At 45.8% G+C, this 19,362-nt stretch overlaps 1 protein-coding gene across 4 annotated transcripts in view; it reads left to right on the top strand.

Annotated features, from left to right (window-relative positions):
* The window catches only part of ptpn9a (protein tyrosine phosphatase non-receptor type 9a), a 278,081-nt gene that overhangs the window by 142,290 nt on the left and 116,429 nt on the right, over nucleotides 1-19,362 (top strand). For all 4 annotated transcript variants that reach the window (XM_072493042.1, XM_072493040.1, XM_072493041.1 and 1 more), the window contains one exon: nucleotides 19,076-19,200. In XM_072493042.1, the coding sequence (XP_072349143.1) occupies nucleotides 19,076-19,200 (125 nt within the window). The remainder of the gene's footprint in view (nucleotides 1-19,075; nucleotides 19,201-19,362) is intronic.

Below are 19,362 nucleotides of genomic sequence, written 5' to 3' on the forward strand. Positions count from 1 at the left end.
TATTGCCCTTGCACCTCTTTTTGTTCAAAAATAACTGGAAATACAGAAGATTCAGAAAATCTGATATCCTCCTACTAGTAGCAATGAAAATGGGCCATAGTTCTGGTAAATGGTATGGGTACTGCACTAGTACAGATTGTGCATAGGAGGTTTAAGCCACTATGACCTGGCACTTAGAATGGAACAAACAGCTTTGGTTTACAGGCCAATATGGTATCAATTAGTCGGTACAGCAATCCCAAATTCAGTCTTGAAAGCACCCATTTTTCCTTCCACTGCTCTTGTGCCCCTTCATCCATATACACACCCAAACTAAAGAACAATTGGTGACCAGTTCCCAATGCTACTGCTAATACTTTGCACCTGGCTGCCATTGCCCCTGCAACCATAGCCTTTTGAGTAATTCTCCCTTATTTAAAGTTTCTTGCCTACTTGTATTGAATTGCTTGTGTTTCTGCCTGCTGCATGCCCGCAGTGACACAGATCTGAGGTAGTTTGGGGGAGTGTGGGTACGAAGTCATGCCCTACAGTCCGACTTTGTAACACAAATGTAGTCCTTTTCCCAGCCAGATGGTTGGAGTGAGAAGCTGCGAGATCTTGTTTGGAGTGGACATTTCTGCTTGGAATAGAAGAATTGCGGGACTTGGAGATGTCTGAGGAGGGAAGCAAATGATTTTCCCCTTCAGTTAAACATGTAAACAGGATTACTGCAAAAATGTTATTGTCAGTGTTCCTAAAGTCACTATATTGAATAGTTTTGGAAAGTAAGGAATCACAAAAATAATTGAAATCATGTTTTAATTTGGAGCTTTTGTATACATAGAGACTTATATGGAGTTTTACAACCCAGAAACAGGCCCTTGGCTCATCGCGTCCGTGCTGTCCATCAAGCACCTAACTATTCTAATCCCATTTCCAGCACTTGGTCAGTAGCCTTGTATGCTGTGGCATTTCAAGTACTGATCTAAATAATTCTTAAAAGTTGTGAGGGTTCCTGCCTCAACCACCCTTTCAGGCAGCGAGTTCCAGATTCCCACCACTCTGAGTGAAAACGTTTTTCCTCACATCTCCTCTAAACCTCCTACCTCTAACCTTAAACCTGTGACCCCTGGTTATTGACACCTCCACGAAGGGGAAAAATACCTCATTGTCCCCCCTATTGATGTCCCTCATAATTTTATACACCTCAATCAGCTACGCCCTCGGTCTTCTCTGCTCCAGGGAAAACAACCTCAGCCTATCCAGTCTCTCTTGATAACTGAAGCAATCCAGCCCAGGCAGCATCCTGGTGAATCTCCTCTGCATCCTCTCCAGTGCAATCACTTCTTTTCTATAGTGTGGTGACCAGAACTGTACACAGTGTTCCAGCTGGGGCTTAACCCCTTCCACTACTACCCTCAGCCTGTTTATAACGCCCTGTAATCTAAGGCCTTGCTCCACACTATTTACCACACCACCATCTGCAAACTTACTTATCATACCTCCTACATTCCCATTCAGATCATTAATGTACTACATACAACAAGGACCCAGCACCGGTTACTGAGCAGAGGTTACTTAGTGATCACAGTAGTACATCCAGAAATTGTAACTGTTGTGTTCTGTAGTCCAAAGTTTATGCAGCTGCTATCTCTGCCCGTATACAGAGTCTGCAAGTGCAGTTAGATTTTAGACCAACTATTAAGGGAGTCTCCGTCCTTCAAAAAGATGTATCTACATCGGGTAGATCGAGAGAAACTATTTCCTCTGCTGCGAAAGTCTAGAACAAGGGGGTGATGGTCCACAGTGCCTCATGGATGCCCAGTCTTGAGTTCATAGACCTGTTCAAAGTCTATCCCATTTAGCACAATGGTAGTGCCACACAACACGATGGAGGCTATCCTCAATGTGGAGACAGCACTTGTGCGGTGGTCACTTCTACCCATGATACTGTCATGAACAGATGCATCTGCAGCGAACAGATGCATCTGCAGCAGGCAGATTGGTGAGGATGAGGTCAAGTATGTTTTTTTCCTCTTGTTGGTTCCCTCATCACCTGCTACAGCCCCAGTCCTGCAGCTATGTCCTTGAGGACCCGGCCAGCTCGGTCTGTGATGGTACTACCAAGCCACTCTTGGTGATGGACATTGAATATTCTGTGCTCTTGCCACCCTCAGTGCTTCCTCCAAATGATATTCAACATGGACGAGTGCTGATTTGTTAGCTGATGGTGGCCAGTGCATGGTAATCACCAGGAGGTTACCTTGCTCATGTTTAACCTGAAGCCATGAGACTTCATGGGGTCCAGAGTCGATGTTGAGGGCTCCCAGGGTAACTCCCTCCTGACTGTATATCACTGTGCCACCACTTCTGCTGGGTCTGTCCTGCCGGTGAGACAGGACATACCCAGGAATAGTGATAGTGGTGTCTGGGACATTATCTGTAAGGTATGATTCTGTGAGTATGACTAATCAGGCTATTGCTTAACTAGTCTGTGAGACAGCTCTCCCAACTTTGGCACAAGCCTCCAGATGTTAGAAAGGAGGACTTTGCAGGGCTGACGGGGCTGGGTTTGCCATTGTTGTTTCCGGTGCCTGGTTCAATGCCGGGTGGTCCGTCCGGTCTCATTTCTTTTTTGTGTTTTTGTAGCGATTGAATAAACTGAGTGGCTTGCTAGGCCATTTCAGAGGGCATTTCAGAGTCAACAACATTGCTGTGGATCTGGAGTCACTTTTCACAGTAACTTCATTGCAGTGCTAATGTAAACCTACTTGTGACAATAAAGATTATTTATTTTATTTACATGTAGGCCAGACATGGTAAGGACGGCAGATTTCCTTTCCTTTAGTGAACCAGATGGGTTTTTACGACAATCAACATTGGTTTCATGGTCATCATTAGATTTTTAATACCAGATAGTTTATTGAGTTTAAATTCCATCACCTGCCGTGGTGGGATTCGAACCTGGGTCCCCAGATCATTTTCTTGGGTCTCTGGATTACTAGTCCAGCGACAATACCGCTATGCCACCACCTCCTTTAATACCCCTCTCCCTGTTCCCACTTGCTACCAGATTTCGCCCCAAATTGTTAATGGATAAAATCACGGGCTGGATTCTCCGCAGCCCGACGGCGAAATCGCGGCCGGCTCTAGGGCGGAGAATCCAGTTTCCCGCATGGAATCTGGACCGGCGCCGGTTCCCCGATTCTCCAGGCCCCGAAAAGAGGCGTACGCAGAGAGTACGCCGCGCCATGTATCGCCTACCTGCGGTCATTGCTGGAGGCCCGCCCCGCCATTCTGCGCCCCCGACCGGCCGAAGTCCCGACGGCGTGGATCTAACATGGTCCTGCCGGTCGAGATACTAGTGTGGCGGCTGCGGACTCTGTCCACGGCCGCCATGGTCGGGCCGATCAGAGCGCGGGCTTATACAACATCGCGCTAAGTTTGGGCGGGCGGCCTGGTTCGGGCGTGCGGCCGATCGAGGGCACTATTTGGAGGGTCCAGCACGGCCGCTGGAGACCGCCGCCGTGCGCATGCGCGGCCTCTGACCCAGAAGTGCGGGGGACATAGTCCCAAAGTTTTTCTGGTGTGAAAAGACACAGTTTTTACGACAGCATGGGCGCATAGTCCCAAAAACCGAGAATCCAGCCCTAGAGGTGTGATATCCCTTTAAGACATTTTCAAATTGTTGGTCTCATGTCATCAGTCTTCCTCACCAGACCTATAAATAACTCCTTCCTGAGCTGGTTTGCCAGTTGTTTTTCCCAAAAATCAAAGGAGCTGAGCAAACTAGCAGAAAACCACAGAAGTGTAATAATAATCTTACAATGATTTACAATTTCCTGGAAAACCTCCGAGGTGAACGGGTGAGGTTTTGGTACGCGGAGGATGATTTCCTTCAAAGAACGAAGGAGACCATACAAGGTTGGTAATCTAATTTTATGCATTCCAGCACCTCCCATCCTTCATGCGAATGGCTGTAATCCTAATCTCGAGCAAATAGGCTCACAGGTTAGATCGAACAGCTGCAGATAAAACAAATCTTGGAAGATAGATCCAAGCACTAAAGTTTAATAAATGCATGACAGCTGCTTTAAGCAGTGGTGCCACAGATGTTGTCTATTGTAATTTGCTTGTTTAGCTCCAGCATTTTTCCAGTTTCTGGTAATCCAGCTGAGAGTTTCTTCGAAATTGTATTACATTATTGGCATACCACATGGTTCTGAAGGTTTATGAAACACTGTCCTATCCAACCGTGGATGCTGGTGTTGTTACTGACCATATTTAGCGTACGAGTGCCAGTAAACCATAGGACAAATTGCACAGTAGTAGTCAGTGCATCGTTTATGTGGCATCCTTCATTCATCACTCCAGGTTACTTCCACAACCAGTTTTCTGCTGCTACAACCTGTTATTTCATAGCTGAAAATGCTTTCGGGTACAGCGAAGTCTGAAGAGAGAGCATCCAATTTACGATGGATTGTTATTACTGAAAGTGGATAAACATTAAATTCATACATTTTGTTAAAATGATAATGCAGCACTACAACAATGATCTGAAGAGCATCCAAACATTCATATGATAGAATCTCTACTATGCAGAATGAGGCCATTTGGCCCATCAAGTCTGCATCAACCCTCTGAGAGAACACCCTTCCTAAGCCCACTCCCCCGCCCTAACCCTGTCATCCCACCTAACTTGCACATCTTTGGACATTAAGGGGAAATTTTAGCATGGCCAATCAACAACCTGCACATCTTTGGACTATATATGTGCTCTTGATCAAGACGTATGCTGAGATTAATAAAATGGTTGAAATAATGGAGATAAATAATAAATAATAATTAGCCTTTACTATTGTCATAAGTAGGCTTACATTAACATCGCAATGAAGTTACTATGAAAATCCCCTAGTTGCCACACTCCAGTGCCTGTTCGGGTACACTGAGGGAGAATTCAGTATGTCTAATTCACCTAACAAACATGTCTCTCGGGACTTCTGGGAGGAAACCGGAGTACCCGGAGGAAACCCACGCAGACACTGGGAGAACATGCAGACTTTGCACAGACAGTGACCCAAGCCGGGAATCGAACCCGGGACCCTGGCTCTGTGAAGCAACAGTGCTAACCACTGTGCTACCGTGCCGCTACAAAAAGGATATGTGATTAAGTTTGTCATGTTACTTTTAGTGGAAGCTGATTTTCTCATGTCTCATGAGGTCCAGGTTCCACTAAATGTTTCAAGGAAAGTGGATTGAATTTGATTTCCAACTCCCTTTCTGAAATGGCTATGAGAAAGTAGAATTCTCTCTGTGGGTTTGCAGTAACACGCATTCCATGATGAAACGGGAGGCTAAAGTTGGATTTATTCCAAAAGGATAAAGCTGAATACTGACAACTTCCATATTATATTAAGCAATATATTTGTCATCATATTCTCAGATGATGGTGTCTGTTGTGATAGGGAGATCCGCTCATAAATGATAACTATTCTCTGAAAGGTAGTACAGTATTGAATCCAAATGAATTTGAGCCAGACCCAGGAGGTTTCTGGGTGTTCAAGGTTCTGCGGTGCCTCTTGGTGCAAATAAAAATTGCTAAAGGATCAATCTCGATGAGAAGCGAGTGGGGGGGGTTTGAAATTCCATATCAAGGAGAGAAACTGCAGTTTTCCAATCACAAATACGCCACTTTCAAGCTTCTGAGCAATGACTTAACTGGTATTTGCCTTCGATGGGGAAGCATTATAATTAGGTTGCCTTAAATTATTAATTTGGAGTGCAGCACGGTGGCGCAGTGGTTGGCATTGCTGCCTCACGGCGCCGAGGTCCCAGGTTTGATCTCGGCCCCTGGTCACTGTCCGTGTGGAGTTTGCACATTCTCCCCGTCTTTGCATGGGTTTCACCCCCACAACCCAAAGATGTGCAGGTTAGGTGGATTGGCTAAGCTAGATTGCCCCTTAATTGAAAAAAATGAATTGGGCATGCTAAAGTTTAATTAAAAAATTAATAAAAAATCATTAATTTGGGGTTGGAATAGGGTAGATTTAAACTCAATGAGGATGGGATCACGTAAGTTAAGAAATAGGAATAGGTGTAGGCAATTCAGCCCTTCTAACCTGCTCCACTCTTCAATGTGAGCATGACGGTCCTACCTCAAAGAGGCCAAGATAATGCACTTTAGGATATGAACCTTGGATGACGAGTGATATTGTAGGCCTCGTCAAAAAGAAAAAGGAGGCATTTGTCAGGGCTAAAAGGCTGGGAACAGACGAAGCCTGTGTGGCATATAAGGAAAGTAGGAAGGAACTTAAGCAAGGAGTCAGGAGGGCTAGAAGGGGTCATGAAAAGTCATTGGCAAATAGGGTTAAGGAAAATCCCAAGGCTTTTTACACTTACATAAAAAGCAAGAGGGTAGCCAGGGAAAGGGTTTGCCCACTGAAGGATAGGCAAGGGAATCTATGTGTGGAGCCAGAGGAAATGGGCGAGGTACTAAATGAATACTTTGCATCAGTATTCACCAAAGAGAAGGAATTGGTAGATGTTGAGTCTGGAGAAGGGGGTGTAGATAGCCTGGGTCACATTGTGATCCAAAAAGACGAGGTGTTGGGTGTCTTAAAAAATATTAAGGTAGATAAGTCCCCAGGGCCGGATGGGATCTACCCCAGAATACTGAAGGAGGCTGGAGAGGAAATTGCTGAGGCCTTGACAGAAATCTTTGGATCCTCGCTGTCTTCAGGGGATGTCCCGGAGGACTGGAGAATAGCCAATGTTGTTCCTCTGTTTAAGAAGGGTGGCAGGGATAATCCCGGGAACTACAGGCCGGTGAGCCTTACTTCAGTGGTAGGGAAATTACTGGAGAGAATTCTTCGAGACAGGATCTACTCCCATTTGGAAGCAAATGGACGTATTAGTGAGAGGCAGCACGGTTTTGTGAAGGGGAGGTCGTGTCTCACTAACTTGATGATAAAATCATGAGGGGCATAGACACAGTGGATAGTCAGAGGCTTTTCCCCAGGGTAGAGGGGTCAATTACTAGGGGGCATAGGTTTAAGGTGAGAGGGGCAAAGTTTAGAGTAGATGTACGAGGCAAGTTTTTTACGCAGAGGGTAGTGGGTGCCTGGAACTCACTACCGGAGGAGGTAGTGGAGGCAGGGACGATAGGGACATTTAAGGGGCATCTTGACAAATATATGAATAGGATGGGAATAGAAGGATACGGACCCAGGAAGTGTAGAAGATTGTAGTTTAGTCGGGCAGTATGGTCGGCACGGGCTTGGAGGGCCGAAGGGCCTGTTCCTGTGCTGTACATTTCTTTGTTCTTTGTTCTTTGATATCTGAGAACTTGTATCTTCTGTGGTTTATAAGTTACCAAACTTGGTATTGAGCTCACTATTCTTCCTGAGCTGTTTTGAAATCAGTGGCAGGGAAAGTATGGAGAATGTTGTGCTCATACACTATGTTGGACCATTTTTCTTCTTTGTTTATTGCATCGAACTATTGTCAAATATCTACAATTGAAACCTGGTGTTGACACACAGTTTGAAGAACTAGAAACTTGCTGAGCAAGAAAGGACAGCTGTATTACCTCACAAATAATCACCTGATAGCAAATAAGACCATGAACCAAAGGTATTTGTCTGAATTTGATCTACTTCCTGAAGAGTTGGAGATTCTTTCGAAAGACTTTGTATTGGTGGAACAAAACGTGTTCCTATAAATAGAGGATCCTTTTTTGGCCGTATTTGACATTTCTCAATACCGATCATGTCTGCCTGACTCCTGACAGATGGACAGCAGTTTAAGAAAAATCCTGGAAAGACCCATCAAACCATTTGGCTTTTAACTTAGTCTAAAAAAACCGCATCACAAACAACTCTCTGAACTATGTTAGTTCAGAAACATATCAACAAAGCATGAATAGACCCATGTCACACCGTGAGTCTGTTCCATGATTAAGTGTAGAACATGGCTAATTTTCATCGAAACCTGGTAATATAATCCCTTAATACCAGTACCAACCAAAAATCTATTAATATTTTCAGTTGACCTCCCATCCCCAACCATTGTCTTCAACATCTTTCTGACGGAGAGAGGCAAATGTTCCACTAAATGCTTCCTGACATCACCCCTGAATAGCTGAGTTCTAATTTAATAATCTTTATTGTTACAAGTAGGCTTACATTAACACTGCAATGAAGTTACTGTGAAATACCCCGAGTCGCTACATTCCGGCGCCTGTTCGGGTACACTGAGGGAGAATTCAGAATGTCCAATTCACCTAACAGCACCTTTTTCAGGACTTATGGGAGGAAACTGGAGCACCCAGAGGACTCCCATGCAGACTCCACACAGAGAGTGACCAAAGCTGGGAATCAAACCTGGGACCCTGGCGCTGTGAAGCACCAGTGCTAACCACTGTACTACCATGCCACACAATTTTAATTTTAAGGCTCTGTTCCTTGATCTGGGCAAAAGGAAAAAGCTTTTGTCATATCCACCCATCATAGCCTATAAACACCTTTAATCTTCTACATTCAAGGGAACATAAATCTGTTGAACCTGTCCTTATAATTTTACCCTTAGCCCAGGTATAATTCTGATGAATCTGCACTGTCATCCTTCCAACACTAAAACACCCTCCTGAGATGCGATGCCAAGAATTGAACACATACTTCAGGTGTGGTCCAAGCAAAGCTCTAGACAAGAATTGTGATGTCCTTTGGATTTTGTGGTGCTGGGCAGGGAATCCACTGAAGTTGGGCACAGGTTATGTCTTCACTCCTGTTTGTTTGTCTGTAAACAGTATATCACAAAAACAGAGAGTCTGGCCCACAGAAGAACTAATTAGCTTTTGGACCCTGGAATTTTTTTAAGAATCCATCAACATTGACAGAAGTTGGAAAAAAGACTTATTTTTAAAAGAATGTTGTGGGTTTCATTTAAAATGTTGTTTTGAGGTAGAATGTTGTGGATTGTCTCAGATGCTGCAGTGACATTTGTCACAGCCGTCAAAATGTGAGCAGAGTTTTCAGAGCAGGTTGTTGAATGTGAAGCCGCCTCAATAAGATGAAAACTCTGAATAAAAAGATTGATTTTTTTTCAGCCTTGTAGTTATAGAGTTTCAACCAGGTAGGGAAAAGCCTCAAGGAAGAGCTACATAATTGTAAAAAGAAATGTTGAGCTGCAGAGGTATGTGCTCTACGGAGTGGCCTCTTGTTTATTCTGTAATTCAGCCAAAGCCTAGAAATTGCAACGCCTCTCTTTTGGTTCCTCTTTTGTGGTGGCAGTAATGCAAATCTGACCACATCACCCCCGTGGCTATATCAAGATGAAGCACCTACTCACCAAGATGGAGAACTAGGTCAAATCCATGTTAAAGACCTGAACTAAAGTGAATTGAACCCTCAGGATTGCCTTGGCAGGAGCACCAGGTTGAGCTTCTGAAGAAAATTACTGGCATTCGTGTAGTGCTCTTTACAACCCATCTCTCCAGATCCAGGTCTCCTATGTGGATGAGGAATAGTGATGGAAACCTGAAGCGTTAAACCCTTAAAGGAGGAATAAAAATCCTCTTTTTTGTTTAGAATTTCCTATACCTACAAATATTCGAAAGATGTTTACTTTAAAATAATTCACAACCCTACATTTTGAAAGAAGAAATTGCCTTAAACTGTGCGCTGCATTCCCTGATGTCTACTACAGGTGTCACTATGCTGAACAACCCGTGTTGTTTGATTAGTTCCTGATTCAAGACTAATTTAAAGTAAACCTTTCCAACAAACAACTTCAATGTAATATCTCCCAGGGTGCTTCGTATGCATTATAAAGCAAAAGAGGTTGGTTTTTAAGCTTTCAATAATACATTGACTTTCCTACCCTCTGTAGACATGAAGTCCATCCCTTCTGTTGCCCATGTCTTCACTCGCACAAAGTCCCGTTCATCCTTCACCCATTTGCTTGCTGATTTACTTGGCTTTTGTATGAGCAACACCTTGATTTTGAAACTTTAGGGAATGTCACTGACAAACAAGGAGATACATGTGGGTCTTGCTCAGCACAGTTTGGTTGCCATGCTTGCTATCATAACAATAGTGATGACCTCTTTTAAAAATGTAGTTCATTTGTCTGTGAAGTATGCTGGGACTAATGTTCCCTGTATGCTGTGTGTACTTGGCTGCACAACAGTTGGGAAAGTACTATGCTCGTAAATTGTTCCCTTTAAGATACTGCACATATGCAGCTGTGTAAGAATGTTTAAAGTTAACACTCATTGAACAGGCTGTGCATGACAAAACATGCAGGGGGGATGCCATGGCTTGATCAGTGGCAAATGGCATTTAGTATTCACAAATGCAAGGTGATCAGACAAGAGGAGATATAGAGGGTCAATGCAACATAAATGATCAAGGCTACAGAACACAACACAAGGTGCTTAATGGATAGCTCACTGAAAACAAACTGTAAAGAAAGCTAACTGCATCTGAGGTTAAATCACCCAGATGATGAGTCTGCTCCAGATACTATAGCAATGCTTGGCCTACTGTGTTCTGATCTACTCGTGATACTTTACCAAGAATATCCATGTCTAGGAGAACGTGTAAAAAGGCCAAGTAAGATGATGTCGAGTTTAAGACATCAGAGCGTGAGAAGAGGTTAAAGAGCTTTTGCTTGTTTATTCTGGAGAAGAAAATGCTTGAGAAATATTATTTAAGATCCTAAAGGGACTGGACAAATTGTGTGCAGATAATTGCCAAAACCTCTCCAACCATGAAACCCAGGCTTGACATAAAAGGGAAGGGACTTAGGGCAGTTTGAATACAATATCTGCTCAGTAGCCAGGGTATGGAATGTACTGTCTGATAAGCTTGATTGTATAGAAAAATGTTACTGATGATATGGTAAATATTTAAGGGAATGAGCAAAGCATTTGGATTTGGGTTTATTGTCAAGTGTACCGAGGTACAGTGAAAATTATTGTTCTGAGTATAGTCCGGATAGATTGTTCCATACATGAAAAACAAGAACAAAGAACAATACAGCACAGGAACAGACTCTTCAGCCCTCCAAGACTGTACTGGTCGTAATACCAACTTTGGGCAAAACCCTCAGCACTTCCTTGTGCCGTATCCCTCTATACCCATCCTATCCATGTATTTGTCAAGATGCCTTTTGAACACCATTAATGTATCTGCTTCCACAACCTCCCCTGGCAACGCGTTCCAGGCACTCACCACCTTCTGTGTAAAAAAAAAAAAAACCTGCCTCATACAACTCCTAAACTTTGCCCCACGGAACTTAAGCTTATGCCCCTGGTAACTGATCCCTCCACCCTGGGAAAGAGTGCCTGCCCATCCATGTCCATTCCCGTACCAGCCTCCCCGAACAGGCGCCGGAATGTGGCGACTAGGGGCTTTTCACAGTAACTTAATTGAAGCCTACTCGTGACAATAAGCGATTTTCATTTCATTTTCATGCCCCTCATAATCTTGTAGACCTCTTTCAGGTCACCCCTCAACCTCCGTCGTTCTAATGAAAACAGTCCGAGTCTATTCAGCCTCTCCACATGGCTAACACCCTCCAGACTAGGCAACATCCTGGTAAACCTCCTCTGCACCCTCCCCAAAGCCTCCACATCCTTCTGGCAGTGTAGCGACCAGAATTGTGCGCAATACTCCAAGTGCGGCCTTACCAAAACATAGGACATACAATAGATGCACAATATAAATACATAGACACACACATCGGGTGAAGTATACAGAATGTAGTACTACTCAGTAGAAAAGATGCATGGAGAGATTAGTTCCAGAAGAGGGTCATTCAGGAGTCTGGTAACAGCGGGGAAGAAGCTGTTTTTGAATCTGTTAATGCGTGTTCTCAGACCTTTGTGTATCATGCCCGATGGAAGAGAGAATAACCTGGCTAGGAAGGGTCTTTGATTATGCTGCCCGCTTTCCCACGGCAGCGGGAGGTGTAGACCAAGTCAATGGATTCGAAGCAGGTTCGCGTGATGGACTGGGCTGTGTTCACGACTCTCTGTAGTTTCTTACTGTCTTGAGCTGAGCAGTTGTCACACCAGGTGTGATGCAGCCAGATAGGATGTTTTCTATGGTTCATAAGAGTCAATGTGAATATGCTGAATTTACTTAGTTTCCTGAGGAGGTATAGGCGCTGTTGTGCCTTCTTGGTGGTAGCGTCGACGTGGGTGGACCAGGACAGATTGTTGTGGTGTACACATCCAGGAATTTGAAGCTGTCAACCATTGATACAGACAAGGGTGTGTACGATACTTCACTTCCAGATGTCAATGACCAGCTCTTTAGTTTTGCTAACATTAAGGGAGAGATTGTAGTCATTACGCCATGCCATGAGGATCTCATTGGAAGATATCAGATTTTGAGGCAAGCTCTTGTGTTTCCATCTAAGTTAACTTATAATCTACCAATCTGTTCTTCATGTGAAAAACTGGTGGTATTATTCATGCTCTACTTCAAGATCATTGGTTAAAACAATTAATAGTGAAGAACCGCCACAGAGCTCTTGGAGCTGAACTCACCAACTTTTTTCATAAATTTAGAGTACCCAATTCATTTTTTCCAATTAAGGAGCAATTTAGCGTGGTCAATCCACCTACCCTGCACATCTTTGGGTTGTGGGTCGAAACCCACGCAAACATGGGAGAATGTGCAAACTCCACACGGACAGTGACCCAGAGCCAGGATCGAATCTGGGACCTCGGTGCCGTGAGGCAGCAGTACTAACCACTGCCCCACTGTGCTGCCCTTCAACTCAGCAACTTGACTTGAATCTCTTTCTCTTTACCAGTCAGGCTGATGACGCACTTTTATTTAAACATTTTCCAAGGAAAAGAGCCAAGGAGTTTTCAGTTGAGAAACTTATTGGTCGTCTTTCCCAACTATTTTTTATTGAATCAAAATTTTCATTATAACAAACACAATAGCAATACAACCAACCCCATTTTATTCCCCAAATGCACCCACCTAGTCCCCCCAAACCCCCATAAAGAAAACAAAGCCATAACCCAACTAAACCCCCCTCCCCAACAGCTGACGGTGACTAGTTCCCTGAAAAAGGAGATGAAAGGCTTCCACCGACCCCCTCATGGTGTACTTGATCTTCTGTAGGTGGGTGCAAAAATTCTATCAAGTCCCCCAACAAGCCGAGACCTTAGGCGGCACCAGGGACCTCCACCCAAACACAACTCCCCTCCGGGCTATTAGCGCGACAAAGGCTAGAACATCTGGAACATCTGCCTTGGTCCCCGTCTGCAGCACCAACATGTCCGATACTCCAAAGGTAGCCACCAATGGGCACAGCGCCAGCTGAATGTCCAAAATCTCTGACATTGTATCAAAAAAGGAGGCCCAGAAACTAACGAGCTAGGACAAGACCAAAAATTGTGCATTTGATTCGCTGCCCCCCTCTAGTATTGCTCACATCTATCTTCCACCCCTGAGAAGAACCCACTCATATGTGCTTTAGTCAGGTGTGACCTGTGCGCCACCTTGAACTGGATCAGGCTTAACCTCACACATGGGGAGGTGAAGCTCACCCTGTGAAGAGTCTCACTCCACGCTGTTGCACCCCCTCCCCCCCTCCCTTCCACCCCTTAAAAACCAAACCCAGCTCACCCTCCCACTTCCTCATACTTCCTCCAACGATGCCTGCTCTGTTGTCAGCACCTTCCCATAAACATCCAAAATCCTACTCTTCCCCCAATACTGCCAAGGACCCTGTCCATAAGCGAAGATGACGGAACCAGGGGAAATGAAGGAAGATCCTTGCATAAAAAATTGGGTACCGGAATACATTACCTCTCAGAAGCTGGAACTTCTCGAACAACTCGTCTAGACCGGCAAACCTACCCTCCAGAAATAGGTGGAGATGGTTGACAGCTTCAAATTCCTAGATGTGCACAACACCAACAATCTGCCCTGGTCCACCCACGTCGACGCCACGGCCAAGAAAGCACAACAGCGCCTATACTTCCTCAGGAAACTAAGGAAATTCGACAGGTCCACATTAACTCTTACCAATTTTTACAGACTAACCATAGAAAACACCCTGTGTGGCTGCATCACAGCCTGGTATGGCAACTGCTCGGCCCAAGACCATATGAAACTAGAGAGTGGTGAACACAGCCCAGTCCACCACGCCACCCCACCTCCCATCCATTGCCTCTGTCTACACCTCCCGCTGCCTTGGGAAAGCGGACAGTATAATCAAAGACCCATCCCATCCGGGTTATTTCTCTTATAATCTTTATTAGTGTCACAAGTAGGCTTACATTAACACTGCAATGAAGCTACTGTGAAAATCCCCTAGTCGCCACATTCCAGCGCCTGTTCGGGCACACAGAGAATTCAGAATGTCCAATTCACCTAACAAGCACATCTTTCGGAACTTATGGGAGGAAACCGGAGCACCCGGAGGAAACCCACGCAGACACAGGGAGAACGTGCAGACTCCGCACAGACCGTGACCCAAGCCAGAAATCGAACCTGGGACCCTGGCATTGTGAAGCAACAATTTTAACCACTGTGCTACCATGCTGCCCGCCTCTTCCATCGGGCAGGAGCTGCAAACATCTGAGAACACGCACTAACTGATTGAAAAACTGCTTCTTCCACCCTGTTACCAGACTCCTGAATGACCCTCTTTTGGACTGAACTGATCTCTCCACACATCTTCTCCACTGAATAGTACCACACTCCGTATAATTCACCCGATGTCTATATCTATGTATTTACATTGAGTCTGCCAATATATTACCCATGCAAAAAGGCACCCTCTTATTAATCACCACAGCAGCCCTCCTGCGCCCTAAAATAAAATCTCGAGTGATACACCTGCCCTTCCCATCACTTCTGCAACCTTGTTTGATCATTAATTCTCAAATGGGTCTCCTGTAAAAACAAACGACCGCCGTCAAACTTCTCAAGTGCTCGAACACCATAGAACATAGAACATCTTCCGGTGACTGCGGGCGGGAGGCAGCCGCACAAAGGAGGAGTCCCGTTCGGGAACGGCATTTTCGGGGCTTTAAGCCCGATCCCAGGGTCCATGGAGGCGGCAAAAGCAGGGAGGAGGCGCAGTAAAGGAGAATGTCGAGGGTGAGCAAAAAAAAGGCCGCAAAAAAAACAGCTGAAGGTCTGTCGGGGAGTGGAAAGGTCACCAAGGAAAATGGAGGCTGGAGCACCAGTGGAGGCCGCATTGCTTACGGCTGAAGAAATAACTAAGGTGATGGCTGCGGAATTTGAAAGTCAGTTTACAAAATACATGGAGACAATGAGGAAGGGGGTGAGGGAGGTTTTGAGTGTGCTGGTGGAGGAGGCGATTTCCCCGGTGACGACGGCGGTGGCGCAGTGACGGAGGTGCGGGAGCAAGGGGAGGCGCTGAAGGAAGTGGAGGAGACATTATTGCAGCACGGTGATCAACTTACCTCGATGGGGAAGGAGATGCGGAAGATGATGGAGATTAACAAGGATCTGCGAGGAAAAATGGAAGACCTGGAAAACAGATCCAGGCGACAGAATTTGAGGATTGTGGGGCTGCCCGAAGGAGTTGAAAGACCGAGGCCGACTGAGTATTTTGCCGCGATGCTGGCGAAACTATTGGGGGAGGGGGAGGATCCCTCCCGGTATGAACTGGATCGGGCTCACCGGTCATGGAGGCCTGTACCAAAGGCGAGTGGATATGCGGGGTTTGTGTGCTAAAAGGGGATTTCTGGGCTTTCCTAGGGCCATGCAAGGGGGAAAGGGACCCGGGCGGGGGCCTCCACACTGGCCGGTTTAAGGCGGCCAGTGAATGCGAGTGAGGTGGGGGGAGGGGCTGCGGCCATCGGAGCCTGGCAGAACAGGGTCCGAGTGGTCTAGCCGGGGTGGAAAATTGGGGGGAAGGAACCGAGGTTGGGGGGAGGAGTTTTACAAGAGGCAGTGGACGGGAGGACGGGGGGGGGGGGAGAGAGTGTTTACAACTCTTGGGTATTATGTACGGTACTCTTTCAGAGGTTGGATGTTTTTGAGTGTAGAGGGGGGGGCAGTGTACTCTATAGGTTAATGGTGACCATGGGCGGTCCCGGACTCCTTTTTCTTTTTCTCCTTTGTTTTTTGTTTCCACCGTAGAAGGGTGTGTTTTATTGGATGCATATATTGACAGGTGGGCCGTTGTTTGGGGTGGTGGGAGGATGGGGTCGTTGTTATTGTTAAAGGGATTGATTTTGTATTTGTTACCATTTACTGTCGGTGGGTGGGAGGTAAATTTTGAAGGAAAAACAGAACATAGAACATTACAGCGCAGTACAGGCCCTTCGGCCCTCGATGTTGCGCCGACCTGTGAAACCAATCTAAAGCCCATCTACGCTATTCCCTTATCATCCATATGTCTATCCAATGACCATTTGAATGCCCTTAGTGTTGGCGAGTCCACTACTGTTGCAGGCAGGGCATTCCACGCCCTTTCTACTCTGAGTAAAGAACCTACCTCTGACATCTGTCCTATATCTATCTCACCTCAATTTAAAGCTATGTCCCCTCGTGCTAGCCATCACCATCCGAGGAAAAAGGCTCTCACTGTCCACTCTATCTAATCCTCTGATCATCTTGTATGCCTCAATTAAGTCACCTCTTAACCTTCTCTCTAACGAAAACAGCCTCAAGTCCCTCAGCCTTTCCTCATAAGATCTTCCCTCCATACCAGGCAACAGCCCGGTAAATCTCCTCTGCGCCCTTTCCAATGCTTCCACATCCTTCCCAGGGACCTTTTTAACTGGGCCATTTAACCACGTCACATTCCAGGTTATCAACTGAACCAGAAGTCTCTACCACCCCCACCCCATCAACTTGTGCCAGCTCAGGGCCCATTCAAGATGGTCGCCACATCCTCCATAAAGCTAGTCCCAAAACAAAGGAATCGTCGCCATCACCAGTCCCCTCCCCCACCCAGCCCCACCTCATCCTGAAGACCAACCAAGCAACCAACAGAATAACAAAGCCCCCCCCCCGCCCCAAAACCAGACCAAACCAAAACAAAAAGCTTAACCTTAAAAACAAAAAAACCATGGTAACAAGTTGCAGACTCCTTCTCCGTTTGTGTTAACTAGCTGTACTGCCCCCCACACCCCACACCCCCGCCGCCCAGACCAAACTTTAATACAGAATCTTAGAGGAAAATCGCTAACCAGCTACTCTCTTTCCCCCAAGTGCAATATACAAACTCAACTTCACCCAAAATGAACAATCACCAACAAGCCCAGGTGCAACCCCAAACCCTCCCAAACATTTCAAAAAACCCTCAAGATACAAATACAGAAGAACTTAAAAATGAGCAAACAACAAACTCCATCATCCTCAAGCACTTCAGTTCACCCCCAGTCCGTGCTTCTTGACAAACTCATTCACATCCTCCGGTGCATCAAAATAAAAGTCTCTGTCCACGCAGTTACCCGAAGACAAACTGGGTACACCACACCAAACCTCACGTTGCTCATGTACAGCACAGCCTTGCCCTTATTAAACACGCCTTTTCGCCAGCTCTGCCCCAACATCTTGGTATATTCTGATGGCATGGCCCTCCCATCTACAGTCTCGAGTGTCCTTCGCCCACTTCAGGACTTGTTCCTCATCCAGGTATCGATGAAACCTGACTATGATCGCCCGCGCGGTGGCTCCCCTGATCTGGGCTTCTGCCTCCGCGATCTATGGGCCCGGTCCAACTTAGGAGGGGTCGAGAAGACCCCCTGCCCCACCAACTTTCCGAACATCTTGGACATATAGTCCATGGTGTTGGAGCTCTCCAGGCTCTCTGGCAGCCCAACGATCTCAGGGTTTGCAGTCTGGAGCGGTTCTCCAGATCTCCAGCCTTGGCCTTTAGCATCCTCCACCAGAACTGCCATCTCTGCCTCCAAGGAGACAATCCAATCAGTGTGGTCAGAGAGCGTCGCCTCCACCTCCTGAATCGCTGCCCCATGTACCTCTATTCGCTGGTTCCATCTTGTCCCTGGCAGCCCGAATTGAGGCCAAAGCCTCCTCCATTGCCTTCTCCAGATCCTCAGCGACCGCCTACCGCTGCTTCTTAAATTTGTCGGTCAAGAAGCTAACCGACCTCTGAATCATCCACTGAGGGGCCACCATCTCAGCAGAAGTTGCCACCATGTTCCCCCACTACTGAAGATCAGGAAGCTTTTGATTCTGACAAAGAGCTCCCTTGCCCCACTTTTTCCCGGACTTTACTCGAACGAGAGGGTCTTATTCCTTTAAATTACACCAATTTCCTCCAAAGAATCGCCCAAAACATTGGGCAGAAAGGGCCAAAAATCAAGTACCCAAGCGAGAGCCACTGCGTGTGCGACTGCTCACCACATCGCCGCCACCAGTAGTCCCAGTTATTTTAGTAGTTCTCCATAACTCTCTACTATCCTGCCATTTTGACCTATACATACATTCTGTACCTATTATTAAGCCATTCTATCTTCAATCATTGAAGTTTCACATTCTCCCAGGGCTAATTTGAGGCTTCTTTGTATTCACACGGTGTTGTACAGTTAAAGTTCTTCAGTTTTACTTTCCTCGCCATTTGGCTGTGTCATTTCAGACCACGTTTGTTTCCCTTCTCTCCTCCCTCTTACCCCTCCTTCTCCCTCTCTTGCTCCATGTCCTCTCTCTCTCTCCCTCTCTTTCTGTCTCCTTCTCTCCCTCTTTTGTTTCCCTTCTCTCTGTCCCCTGCTCTGCTTTCTTTTGGCCAGTCAGGCTGCTGAAGTACGTTTTCTTTTACAGATTCTCCTTTGCATTTTGTGGTCTTTGCATTTTTCTGTTGCACGAGGTCGCTTTTGTCTGGATGGAGTTTCCATCAAATCCAACCATCCTTGGATCCGGGGCATCAACTTTCACTAACTGGTTGTTCTCCTGCTATAACTGCACTGTAACCAGTTTCAGAAGTAATAGCTTTTTGATGTCAAGAGTGATTCACAGAAAAATTGAGTGAAAGGACATGAGGCCAATTGCCAGTTTCCAAACCAGTGTGAATCTGTCCTTTATACACCTGTTCTCATAGGTTTTCTTTTTCCCCCCCTCTTCAGAGTGTTCGGGATCCATCAGGTGCATCTATTGCCCTCTTCACTGCCAAGTTACATCAACCCAATAAAACTCTGCAACATGTGGTGTTACAAGCCTTGTTCTACTTGCTTGATCAAGCTATTGAAAGGTAAGCGCTTACTCTTGGTATTTACAACCCAAATGATTTTCTGGAACCGTTCGGTAGGGGGAGCTTTGATTTTTTTTTTGGTTTCATGAAACCCGTCAAACAGTGATGCCTAATATCTACAGTCCTATGTGATTTAGATCCTCCTAAGTAAACCATTCCTGT

This window comes from Scyliorhinus torazame, chromosome 30 (genome assembly GCF_047496885.1).
Source record: "Scyliorhinus torazame isolate Kashiwa2021f chromosome 30, sScyTor2.1, whole genome shotgun sequence".
Lineage (NCBI taxonomy): Eukaryota > Metazoa > Chordata > Chondrichthyes > Carcharhiniformes > Scyliorhinidae > Scyliorhinus > Scyliorhinus torazame.